At 46.2% G+C, this 13,326-nt stretch overlaps 2 protein-coding genes across 3 annotated transcripts in view; one reads left to right on the top strand and one right to left on the bottom strand.

The window, feature by feature from the left end:
- GRID1 (glutamate ionotropic receptor delta type subunit 1) overlaps positions 1-13,326 on the top strand; it is a 760,175-nt gene that overhangs the window by 581,671 nt on the left and 165,178 nt on the right. The window lies entirely within an intron of this gene.
- On the bottom strand, positions 311-4,940 carry LOC149122089 (uncharacterized). The gene is given in 6 exon segments (XM_089314160.1): positions 311-517; positions 520-695; positions 1,020-2,786; positions 2,789-3,584; positions 3,587-4,789; positions 4,875-4,940. Coding segments are annotated over 6 exon segments (4,215 nt in total).

The raw sequence follows: 13,326 nt of genomic DNA, 5'->3' as shown, positions 1-13,326 counted from the left end.
CTCGAAAGTTGGGCTTGTTACATCCAGGCAGGTGGTGGAGCCTAGAAGGTCCCGGGATAATCCCCATTTTTAGACTAGTAGGTCCCGCATTAGTTTCCTCAAGGGAAAATTCCTCCGGGACTTCCCAATTTTCTGAGCCATCCGCCAGGTCACACAAGTCCGGGGTGAGGGGGGCCACCGTGTCCAGGAGGCGTGAGGTAGCTGCGGGACCATACAATGTTACCCGTGGCCGACACTATTTGCCAAGTTAGGTTTTGGGGGGCATGAGGAGCTTTGGCCGTCACAGTTGAGACAAGCAAGATTAAAAGCATTATGGGGTTTTTAAAAGTCTTAGCTTGAGAGGATTTTGAGTGCGCTGTAATTTCCATCGTGGTGACTCGCCCGAGGTCCCGTCGGTCTCCAGTGACGCTCGCTTGATGTGGGACGCGTGGATCCAGGCAGCGACTCCGTCCACCTTGAGAGCCATTGGAGTGGTCAGTAGCACAGTGTATGGGCCCTTCCAGCGTGGCTTGAGAGTGGCTCGAGAATCTTGGACTGGTGCCTCTGGACATAGACTGAGTCCCCGATCTGGAAAGGGTGAGGCACTGACGTGGTCTCGGTCCTGTAAGCTGCAGCCAGGGGCTTCCAAATTTGATTCTGTATGATATGGAGCGCCTTCAGTCGAGCCTGCAAGTTAGGCATATCAATAAAGGGATCTAATGCGGAGTCAAGGAGACTCGCGGCTGGAGGGGGTCCTCCGTACACTATTTCATATGGAGTTAGTCCATGGTTTACGGGGGTGTTTTAGGCCCAGAACAGAGCCAGGGGGAGGAGCTGGACCCAGTCTCTAGTGCCAGTTTCTATACCCAATTTAGTTAAGGTCTCTTTAATTGTCCTATTCATTCGTTCTACCTGTCCTGAACTTTGGGATCTGTAAGTGCAATGTAATTTCCAATTTATCCCCAATGCCTTGGCCACCATCTGACTTACCTGGGAGACAAAAGCAGGTCCGTTATTGGATCCAATTACCTGAGGGAGACCAAACCGCGGGAAGATGTCTTCAATGATTTTTTTAACGACAATTTGGGCAGTCCCTCGCTTGGTAGGGAAAGCTTCCGTCCAGCCTGAGAAGGTGTCTACAAAAACTAGGAGATACTTGTTACCATACTTTCCTGGCTTAACCTCAGTGAAGTCCACTTCCAAACTGACTCCTGGTCCCTCTCCCCTGAGTCTTGCTCCTTTCAGCAGTTTGAGGCGCCCCACATTAACCTTGGCGCAGGGGACACAGGATTCAGTGACCTGTTGGACTAGAGCGTTAAGTTCTGGGATAAAGTAAGGTAGGATCTCTTGTTGTAAGAGCCTTTTTAATTTTTTATGTCCTAGATGAGTCCATTTATGAAGTTGTGATAATAGTTCATGAGCCATTTCATGGGGCAGGACAACTTTGTCCTGATACGTCCAAACCTTTTTTTGTTCATCATAGTTCACCCCTAGACACTGGATTCTGTCCAAGTCTTGATCTGAATAGAGGAAGGGGGGTTGCTTGTGATCTGGCTCATGGTGGGCCTCTGCAGCACTTAGGTGTAGAACCTGCGGGCCTAACGCAGCCACTCTAGCAGCCTCGTCCGCCATTCTGTTTCCTTTTGCTACAAGGTCATTTCCTTGCTGGTGTCCTGGGCAGTGGATAATACTCAACTTTTTGGGTAGGAAAAGTGCCTTTAGGAGGTCTAAAATTTCAGTCTTATTTTTGATGTCTTTACCTGTTGAAGTTAGAAGGCCTCTCCTTCGGTAAATTTCCCCATGGATATGGGCCGTAGCAAACGCGTAGCAGCTGTCAGTATAAATGTTGATCTTTTTCCCGCTAGCCTGCTTGAGAGCCTGTGTAAGGGCCACAAGCTTGGCCTTTTGGGCCAAAGTTCCTGTGGGTAAAGCACTCGCCCATATTACGGAGTGTCCATCTACCATGGCTGCCCCCGCTCTCCGCTCACCATTATGCAGGAAGCTGCTCCCGTCCGTGTACCAAGTGTGCTCCGCGTCCGGCAATGGCAGGTCCATCAGGTCTTCCCGGGTGCCATGGGTCTCGGTCAGGATTTGGTGGCAGTCATGAGGCACCCAGGCGTCGGGCTCCATGTCCAGGAGCAGGGTTGCTGGGTTTAAGGGAGTAGCGGGCCCGAACTGAATCCATTCCGGATTGAGCAACATAGTTTGGTAGTGAGTCACTTGGGCGTTGGAGAGCCACCTATCCGGCGGCTGCCGAATAATGGAGTCAATGGCGTGGGGGGCCACCACGGTGAGGGTTTGTCCCAGAGTTAACTTATCTGCGTCCTTGACAAGGACTGCTACCACTGCCACCATGCACAAACACGGGGGCCATCCAGCGGCCACATTGTCCAGTTTTTTTGAGAAATAAGCCACTGGCCTCTTCCAAGGTCCCAGCTTCTGAACCAGGACGCCCTTCACTATTCCTTTCTGCTCATCGATGTACAGCGTGAAAGGCTTGGTCACATCAGGGAGGCTCAGGGCGGGGGCCGATAATAGGGCCTTCTTGATTCGATTAAATGCCCTTTGGTGCTCTGCTTCCCATAGGAAGGGGGTACTGGGTTTAGTAAGGGGGTACAGAGGCGCTGCCAGTTCCGCAAATCCGGGTATCCATAACCGGCAGAAGCCCGCGCTTCTGAGAAACTCTTGCACCTGCCAGGTGCTCTTGGGTGGTGGAATTAGGGTAACTATCTGTTTTTGGCCCTCTGTTAGCCACCGCTGGCCACCTTCTAGTAAATATCCCAGGTAAGTCACCCATCTTTTGCACACTGCGCCTTTTTCGCGGATGCTCTGTACCCCAGTTTCCCTAGTTGGTTTAGCAGGGCCCCAGTACCTTTTAGGCAGTTTTGTTTAGTTTCCACTGCCAAGAGCAGGTCATCCATGTATTGCAGGAGGATTACACTGGGGTTGTTGACTCGGAAGTCTGCCAGGTCCTGGTGCAGGGCCTCGTCGAACAGGGTGGGCAAATTTTTGAATCCTTGTGGTAATCTTGTCCAGGTGAGTTGCCCGGAGAATCCGGTCTCCGGGTCCTTCCACTCGAAGGCGAACAGGGTCTGGCTTATAGGACTAAGTCTTAGACAAAAGAATGCATCTTTAAGGTCTAACACCATATACCACTGATGACTCGGAGGCAGGGTACTTAACAGATTGTAAGGGTTAGGCACGGTGGGGTGTAGGTCTTCTGTCCTTCGGTTAACTTCCTGTAGGTCCTGTACTGGCCTATAATCCCCTGTGCCTGGTTTCTTGACTGGGAAGAGGCGGGTATTCCAAGGCGAGTGGCACGGTCTCAAAATGCCCAACTGCAACAGTCTCTTTATGTGGGGCCTGATGCCTTCTTTAGCCTCCTTGCTCATAGGATACTGTCGAATCGACACTGGGGTGGCAGAGGGCTTTAAGTTAATTATTAAGGGAGGTTGGTTGACTGCCAGTCCCACCCCTGCTGTTTCCGCTCACGCCTGAGGAAAGTCTGTTAACCACTTAGGTTCTAGAGGGGTTGCATTTACTGGGCCCTTTTCGAGCAGCCAATGTTCGTCCTCTAGGCGTACAGTCAGTATTTGAAGGGGCTGTCCTTGCGGTGGTCTGTGGTTGAAATCCCCTTGTCATGGAAATGAATTTGAGCCCCCACCTTAGAAAGCAAATCTTGGCCCAGCAGGGGGTAGGGGCAGTCTGGCACTAATAGGAACAAAGGAGTCACTTGTCTGGTGTTTAAGTGAACCTTTCATTCAGTTGTCCACCTGTATAACTTTCCCCCAGTAGCTCCTTGGACCCAAGAAGTTTTAGAGCTTAGAGGCCCCCTGTCATCGGTTAGCACCGAATGTTGTGCCCCTGTATCTACCAGAAAGGTCACTGGATGCCCCCCTACATTGAGAGTTACCCTGGGCTCGGGGTGGGGGGTCTCCTGGCCCTGACTTTCCTATTTGTTTTCTTTTAGGGCTAGGACTGGAGCTGTTCTTTTTTTAGTTTCTTGTGGTAGTTTGGGGCAGTCCTTGACCCAATGTCCCTTTTCTTTGCAGTAGGCACATTGGTCTCATTCTACTCGGGGCCTTCTTTTGTCTCCCAGGACCCTATTTTGACCTGGCTGTCCCTGTCCAGTACTTTGCACTACCGTGGCCAAGATTTTGGTCAGCTCCCGGCTTCGATTTTTGTCCTGTTTATCCTCTCTTTGCTCCTATTCCTTACGTAATCTTTCCTCCCTTTCTTCCTGTGTTTCCCTTTTGTTAAAAATCTTTTCTGCCTCCTTTAATAGGTCCTGCAATTTATACCCCTGTAACCCTTCTAGCCACTGCAGTTTGCTTCGGATGTTGGGGGCCAACTGTCCGATGAACGACATAATCACATCTGACTGTCGCTCATCAGCCAGAGGGTCAAAAGGGGTGTACATCCGATAAGCTTCCATTAATCATTCTAAAAAACCTGCTGGCGTTTCTTCCTGGCCCTGAACAACCGCACGTACCTTAGCCAAATTGGTGGGGCGCCTTCCTGCCCCTTTGAGACCCACTAGCAGAGTCTGGTGATAGAGATGGAGTCGCTCCCTACCGGCCACGGTGTTGTGGACCCAGTCCGGGCGAGTCAAGGGAAAGGCGTCTTCAATTTCGTTGGGCAGTTGAGTTGGTCTGCCATCAGCTTCCAGCACATTTTTGCGAGTTTCCAATATGACTCATTGCTTTTCCTCCGTGGTGAGGAGGGCCTGCAAAAGCTGCTGACAATCATCCAAGGTGGGTTGGTGAGTGAGTAAGATGGACTCAATTAGTCCGGTTAAAGCTTGAGGGTTCTGTGAAAAGGAGGGGTTGTGAGTTTTCCAATTGTACAAGTCAGAGGCAGAGAACGGCCAATACTGAATCTGACCGGTCACCGACCATAAAGGGTAAGCCTGTGAGGTCCAAACACTTTCTGGGCCTCCGGCCTGCTCCCTCCGTAGTCATAGGTGAGTAGGGAGTGGGGAGGTGGACTCCCCTGTCTCAGTGGAGCCGGGAGAGACTGGCTCAAGGCCCTGGGGTTCCCGGACTGGCTGTGGTAGGGCCTGAGGGGGGTATGGAGGGGGAGGCATCTTGGGCATCTGGAAGAACTGGCGGAGTCTTAGACTTAGGTTTAGGTGGTTCATTTAAAGGGAGAAGGGAAGAGGGAAGCAGCGGCATGGAAAGTGGGGGTGTGAGTGGGGTAGAGGAAGGCCAGGGAGCCGGACTCGGGGCTTTCACTCCCAACGGGGAAAGAAAAGGCTTAACCCATTTAGAGGGGTCTCGGGAGAGGTTTTCCCAGGTGATGATGTAGGGCACTTGGTCTGGATGGCCATCTGATCCTGGTTGGAAGATCTTTCTTTTGACCTACAAGATAGTAGTAAGGTTAAACGTGCCATCTCGCGGCCATCCGACCTCAAGGGACGGCCATTCATAAGTGCAGAAAGTTAGCCACTTCTTCTTGCACACTTCCACTGACTGGTTGCGTGCTCGTTCCGTGACCTCTTTCCAGTGTCCTAAAGTCAGACTTAAAGGGGTAGTTAGTTGTTGACCCATGGGTGTGGCAAGTGAATTGACAAGGTACAGAATACAGACTACACAAATGAACAGAACAAAACCCAAAAGCCGCACGGCATTTGATCAGCAGCAAACTGAAAGGAGTAGCTGTTTATGGCTAGACCCCCTGGGGAGGAGAGAAACTCAATCCCCCTCTCTCCCCTAAGGAACCCCTGGAGCGGCCTCCAGGGTGGGCCCAGGGGTCTCAGGGGTCTCAGGGTATGTCTGCCTCCCCCACTGGTCCACCAAACAATACAAACCCTGTACAGGTACAATTTTCAAAAAATCAAAACACGCAAACAGACACCACAACAACCATGTGGATGAGCTAGCTCTTACCTCCAACTGGTTTCTAGAATTGAGTCTGAGGGCATACGAATCCCGGACGAGCACCCATGAAATGTTGGGTTCCTGAACTAGGACCCCGACACGTCGAGATGCGCACCCCAAAGACTCAGATTCCAAACCAGTAGATGCAACATGCAAGAGGATTTATTCAACGTCTGCGCAGATGGGCCTCTCAACAGCACAAAGCCATCCAAAGAAGAAGCCCCAAACAGTTGTTAATGAGCATTTTTAAAGGGAAAAACCACATAATTTACTTAATACACACAATTTACACGCTAATTGGAGGGTTTAAATGATACACACACGATTTACACACTGATTGGAGGATTTAAATGAGGGGGTTAGTGGAGGGAAAATTTTTCTGGCTATCACAGGAGTCACTTTAAGACTTTAGGGTGGGATATCTGCTGCTCACCAGAAGGTGCTCTGCAACTAGGAGTTATCACAAAGCCTGGAGGCGGGGTTCCTGCTGCTAACCACATCTCAAGTGACAGCTGGTGCCTAGGGCTCTTTCTAGGAACTAGCACACTAAGTAGGGCAAAGGTTACTTCTAAGAACTAACTCACTAAGTAGGACAAGGTTACTTCATCTGGGGCAGAGAGGAGTGGCTCTTCAGTCATTAATGATGATATGATCTACCCAGTCTGGCAAGACATTCGGCAATAATTCATTCCATCTGTATCTCCACTTGTGAAAACCAGATTATGTATCCGTGTGTGACTGTTATAGTACTACGTGCACATATATAAGCCATAAGTAAGCTTGTGTTTATTGGTTTGAGATTGAGCATTCTTTCATGGAGGCATGTGGTAAGCTCCAAGACCTCCTGAACTTCAGATGTGGTCAGTCACAGCTTGACCTCTGGACTCTTCAGCTGGAGTGTGTCTCCAAGAGTGTGAGCTCAATGCCAGCCCTGGGATGTGTTTTCCACCAGTTCTAACTCATAAAGGGCCTCAGGGCTGGGATTGTGTGTACTTTGGTCTTGTACCAATTACAAGGATCGTAAAGATACACTCAAGGGACACATTGGCTCTTTCTGCAGTTTGTCTATTCTAAGCTTCATTAAAGAATGTGGATCAAGGAAAGTCCATTTGGGGGAGGCTAGTGTGTCTCTGTCCTGGCTTCTCAGAGCAGGCTGCCCAGAGTAAGCATGGGGACGATCACTGTCATCTAGCCCCTGGACTTGCATAGCAGCATGACTTTATTTAAAATTATACTTCAGTTTCACATTTTAGAAGCGAGACAAGCTCATAACAAAGCTTTAAAAAGGCATTGAGTGATAATGACAATTCTGTAATAATTTCATTTTTTAAGGATCTCTCTCTCCCTCTCTCCCCCCTTTCTCTCTTTCTCTCTGTTATATATCCCCATATTGCTATATATACTATATACATGTACATATATAGGATTAAATATGATATGGCTGTAGTAAGATTATATTTATATTTTGTATCTTTTAAAAATCATGTAATCTCTCCTTTTCCCTATATGGCCCCAAAGACACTATGGACATGGACCTCTATAATTTTTTTGGTCCCGTGTTTTACTCTTCCAGATAACAAAAGGCACCAGACTGAGCACCTAGTACCATGTGGACTTGCTGGTGTCACGGGGCCATCTTAGTGGGAGTGACAACAGGTCTGATTTAACTGGCCTTCCTTATTTTGAATACAATGCTTCCCTTCTAGTGTCCCCTCTGTCTTCTGCACAGACTTTCCAGACTCTCCCACAGACCTGCCCCAAGGCAGAGCTTCTTAGGGCCAACTTCGCTCTGTGTGAGTATCTGCTTCCTTCATTTGCATGTTGCTTGTCTCCTTTATAATATCACTGCTGAGAGAAGGGGGCCCGTAACCTGGGCAACCAGAAGAGGTGTCTTTGCAATTCAGAGGTGTCTTTGAATTCAGAATTGGCCTGGGATTTCTGTTGCATTTTGTTGGATCCTTGTACATTCTTGGCTCTCTTCTCTCTTGAGATTACAAGAAGGTAAGCACCAAGAATCTCCCCTCAGCTCATTGCCTTCCTTCCCCCAAGCCTCTTCTCCACCCAGCAACACATAGCACATGCCGCTTCTACCAACGGAACCATTCTGCAGCAGTTACAAATTCCCCTCCTGATGATCACCACTCAAGGTGTAGAGCCTTGACCTTTGCTAATGTGGGTGTTGATTAACAGTGATAATGAGAATACCAAGGATAATCATTACTGATAAAGGATTATTATCTCTCAAGTCGTTTCTTTTCATGCCGCTTAGTGTTATATGCAGGGGGTGGATCATAAGTACTTAATAGTTCTCATGTGATTGGATTTTAGGGAGTTTCCATTTTTGTTTTTGTCATTATGTTTGACTCTCTGATGATCATCTTGCTGCAGAACTTTTTGTCTCAAGTATGTGGAAACCCTTCATTAGGGAAGTTCCCTGAAGTTGAAGTCATGGTCAACAAAAGTATCTGTTGTGCTTCCAACGCCAAGTTTCCCACCACAGAGTGTCAGCTCACTCTGTAATATGTGCCCATTTCACTGTGCCGTCACTAGCTATTTCACTGAAAATTATTTTTATGAGAAAGAAATAATGTATCACCACCACTTACCTTGTTCTATTATTAGATTATACATAGCCCCATGCTTGTTAGGTAACTAGATATTATCTTTTATGGAAGCATTTGCTTTGGTTTCCTTTCTTTGCAATTTTAACACGTGTTTTATATTGTAAGGTGATTTGCTGAGGTGGCTAAGAGAGTGATCCTGTCTTGAAACTGGAGTACCACACCTTTCAACCAATCAGAGCTGATGCCCAAGTTCTTACCAAGACAAAACGAAAACAAGTCTCTTCTTATGGGATTCTCGTTTTGCTTAGCGTTTTTGTTTGTGTTATTTAAAAAAATAATTTCAATATTTTTTCTTCCTTTTTTTAACTTTTATTTAGTAAATATAAATTTCCAAAGTACAGTTTATGGATTGCAATAGCTTCCCCCACCCCCATAACTTCCCTCCCACTCACACCCCTCCCATCTCCCACTCCCTTTCCCATTCCATTCACATCAAGATTCATTTTCAACTATCGTTATATACAGAAGATCGATTTATTATATGTTAAGTAAAGATTTCATCAGTTTGCACCTACTCAGAAACACAAAGTGTAAAATACTGTTTCAGTACTAGTTAGAGCATTGCTTCACATTGGACAACACATTAAGGACAGATCCCACATGAGGAGTAAGTACACAGTGACTCCTGTTGTTGACTTAACAATTTGACACTCTTGTTTATGGCATCAGTAATCTCCCTAGGCTCTAGTCATGAGTTGCCAAGGCTATGGCAGCCTTTTGAGTTCACCGACTTTGATCTTATTCCGACAGGGTCATAGTCAAAGTGGAAGTTCTCTCCTCCCTTCAGAGAAAGGTAGCTCCTTCTTTGATGGCTAACATTCCACAAAGGTTTTATATATTCTTTGACTAAAACGTAGTCATTAACTTATGTACTACTTCAAAAAATTCATGGAGGGCCAGTGTTGTGGTGTAGTGGGTAAAGCTGCTGCCTGAGATGCTGGCGCCCCATATGGGCACCAGTTCATGTCCCAACTGCTCCATTTTTGACCCAGCTCCCTCCTAATGTACCTGGAAAAAATGGCCCAAGTGTTTGGGTCCCTGCCACCCACATGGGAGACCCGGATGAGGCTTCTGGCTCTTAGGTTCAGCCTGGCCCAACCTTGGCCATTACAGACATCTGGGGAATGAACAAGCAGATGGAAGATCTCTCTCTCTCTCTCTCTCTCTCTCTCTCTCTTTCTCTCTCTCCCTCTACCTCTGTAACTAAATAAATCTTTTTATTAAGTTCATGGAAAATGGAGTTAAAAGGTAAGTTAGTTTTGATTACCTTTTTAAAATATTTATTTTATTTATTTGAAAATTTGACAGAGGAGAAGGAGAGATGGACAGAATGACCTTTTATCTGTTGGCTCAATCTCCAAATGATTGAAATAGCCAGGGATGGGCCAGGCTGAAGCCAGGAACCTGCAACTCCACCCAGGTCTCCATGTGGGTGGCAGGGGACCAAGTACTTGGACCATCTTTGGCTGCTGTCACAGGAGCATTAGCAGGGAGCTGGATCAGAAGCAGAGCAGCCAGGACTCAAACTGGTGCTCTGATATGGAATGCCAGCATTGCAAGCAATGGTTTAACGCGCTGCCCCACAGTGTTGGCTCCTAATGCAAAAAATGTTTAAAATCCATGCATAGCTTTGTCACTAATACACATCTTTCATGAGTTTTTTGAGGACCCATTGTATGCATAATCAAACATTTTGTGTCAAAATAAGCTTATCATTTTATTTCACTTTTCCACAAACTTCCTGAAGTTCCCATGTATTTAAAATCTTCTCTGAGTTTTGGTTGATGGAAATTTCTACCTGATCTCACATTAGAGTTCTTCTAGATCTTTAACTCAGACACCTACCTTTCTAGGAATAGATATTCCTAATGGAATTTAGTTAGCTGTAAATATAGGTATGCATGTCTTCACTTTTTGGGATAACAATAGCAGTAGTCACTGGCTTTTACTGAAAGCCTCCTCCGTGCCAGGCATTTTACCGAAGTGTTGAGAGTGCGGCTGAAAATGAATTAAAGAATCATCTGTCCTTGTGCAGTTTATATTCCGGTGGAGGGAGACAGACAACAAATGTAGAAACTTTTTTGCAATTAAGTAATTATGTAAGTTGGATCATTTCATGCAGTCAGGCATACTGTCAGAAACAGAAATGGGAAAATAGGGAGGGGTTGAATAGGGGATTCCACTTAGAGAGGACTGACTAATGCAAGAAGTCAGCTAAGACTAGTTCTGGGGAGAAATATTTTTAGTGGGAGAGCGTGTACAGCGGCTCTGCATTGTGAATATTCTTGGAACGTCTGGGGAATAGAAATAGGGTCAGTGTGGCTGTTTTAGGTAACTTGGAGAAGGTGGGAGACTGTCCTTAGCTAGGCTGAGCTCCAGTCATGTAAATGAAGGTCATGGTTAGGAATTTGGATCTTGCTGTAAATGAGTGCCAGGAAGACACTGAAATGAAAGAGTATCATGCAATGATCTATGTTTCTGAAGGGTCACTCTGCCTGCTGTATGGAGGATGGGTTATGGTCAGGATAGGCTAGACCATGTTAATTTTAGAGTCTTAAAGCAATAAAGATTTACTTTTTGTTCATAAAGAGCCCAGTGTGATTGAGTATTTCTATTGGAATATCTTTGTGCAGTGACTCAGGGACTGGGCAACATCTGTCTTGTGATTCTGATTTATCAACAAGCCACTGCCAAGATTATCACTAAAGAAGTAGGGATGGAAGAAGCAGCACACAGCCTCGTGTGTGCTCTGGGACAAAAATCCAAAACCTCTTTGCTGACATTCCCACTTGTCAGGACTCAGGAATGTGGCACTGACCTCCCTGAAATGAGGGGAACAAATTGGTATTTGATGAACAGTGACTGCCTGTGACCACATGAGACCAGAGTAGAAAAAAGGATATGAGCTGCACAGTGGTTTCAGTGATCCAGATGATAGTGGTGCTGGGACCTGGGAGGTAGCAACAGGGACATCCGGGTTCAGGACTGAGTTCAGCAGTGGGCGCAGCATGATTAGCACATGGCTTTTTTTTTTTTTTTTTGACAGGCAGAGTGGACAGTGAGAGAGACAGAGAGAAAGGTCTTCCTTTTTGCCATTTGTTCACCCTCCAATGGCCGCCGTGTCTGGTGCGCTGTGGCCGGCGCACCGCGCTGATCCAATGGCAGGAGCCAGGTACTTATCCTGGTCTCCCATGGGGTGCAGGGCCCAAGGACTTGGGCCATCCTCCACTGCACTCCCTGGCCACAGCAGAGAGCTGGCCTGGAAGAGGGGCAACCGGGACAGAATCCGGCACCCCGACTGGGACTAGAACCCAATGTGCCGGCGCCGCAAGGTGGAGGATTAGCCTAGTGAGCCATGGCACCGGCCAGCACATGGCTTTTACAGAGGGAGTGAAGTCAAGGATGGCTGTGAAGTCTTTGGTTTCAGCCACTAAATAGGCGGTGGTGCTTGTGGCAGAGAGGAGGGAGATGTGGAACTGAGATCAGAATGTGAGGTGTGTTTGAGGATGCTGAGGATCAACAATTCTATTTTGGAGATTTTTCACTTTGAGATGTTGTGTGGGTTTTCAGGTGGAGATGCCAGGCTGGGACCTACATAAGTAACCTGGAGCCCAGGGCATAAATTTTATTTCACTAAAAGCCTAAACAGATCTGATATCAATAATATTGTATTTTCTATTTTAGGGAAATAAAACTTGAGGCTAAAAAGTGAATGGTTCAAGGTCCTAATTAGTATGTAATTGAGGTAGGAGTCAATTTGAAGTCTGTGCAACCTCATTGTGCCCAAGATAACGATTACATTTGTGTTGTTAATGCAATGTCAATGGTTCTGTTTTGTGGCTCTCAGCCCTCTTTCTTTTCGTACATGGTTTAACTGGCAAAGTGATGGGTGTTAAGACCACTCCCCTGCAGGTTTCAGGTGATGATGAAGAGAGTGGAGAGTCAGAGGAGTTTACTAAGGTCATGTGATGTTTCTCAACCTCACTCTGGATCTTCAATGTTTTTGACTTCAATACTGTACTCGATCCAGAAAGAGGTATATGAATATTCTGATCCATTTCATTTCTTTCAGTCACTTGCAAATGTCTGTATTGTTTCTCCAAGCCCAGCATCTTGGGTGGCCACATAGAGGCACACACTCTCAGCTGCTCATTACGACTCTGTTGGGAGAAACACAGTCATGATGGGCAGGTGCACCTCACTGCTATGACTTAATTTCCCTGTATGTAGTTTTAAAGCTCATTGAACCTTCTCTAAATCTTACAAAGTAATGTACAGACTATTTTCATTTTTACTGTTGTAGGAAGAAAGATTCTTTATTTGATTACTGTCAGATCTGAGTTATATGTACTGAGTAATCTAAAGAAGACTCACTGGTAGCTAAAGTATTACCATTTGCCTGTTAAAAATTTTTATTATTATATGCAGAACAGATTTTATGCATTCCATAGGTACAGTTTCAAGAAGGTGACCACACTTTCCTCACTCCCCTGTCCCCCGTCACCTCTCTTCATCAATTTTTGCAAGGACATAATATTGACAGGCTTAATTCACCACTAATCATAATATCCAACTAGTTAAAGTATAGAAGAATATAAACATGAACTAAAAATGGCAGTCATATCCCATAGTGACCATATCATTTCCATATATTTTTGTATTCTATATTAACTGCCACATATCACAGAAAACATGATATTTATCTTTTTTAGACTAGCTTATTTTACTAAGCATAATGGTTTCCAGTTGCATCCATTTTGTTGCAAAAGAAAGGATTTCATTCTTTTGTATGGCTAAGTAGAATTCCATAGTGTATATATACCACATTTTCTTTATTTAGTCAT

The sequence above is a fragment of the Oryctolagus cuniculus genome, chromosome 15 (assembly GCF_051225735.1).
Source record: "Oryctolagus cuniculus isolate XC-2025 breed Fujian yellow rabbit chromosome 15, ASM5122573v1, whole genome shotgun sequence".
NCBI lineage: Eukaryota > Metazoa > Chordata > Mammalia > Lagomorpha > Leporidae > Oryctolagus > Oryctolagus cuniculus.
This window is presented reverse-complemented; position numbering and strand designations above follow the sequence as displayed.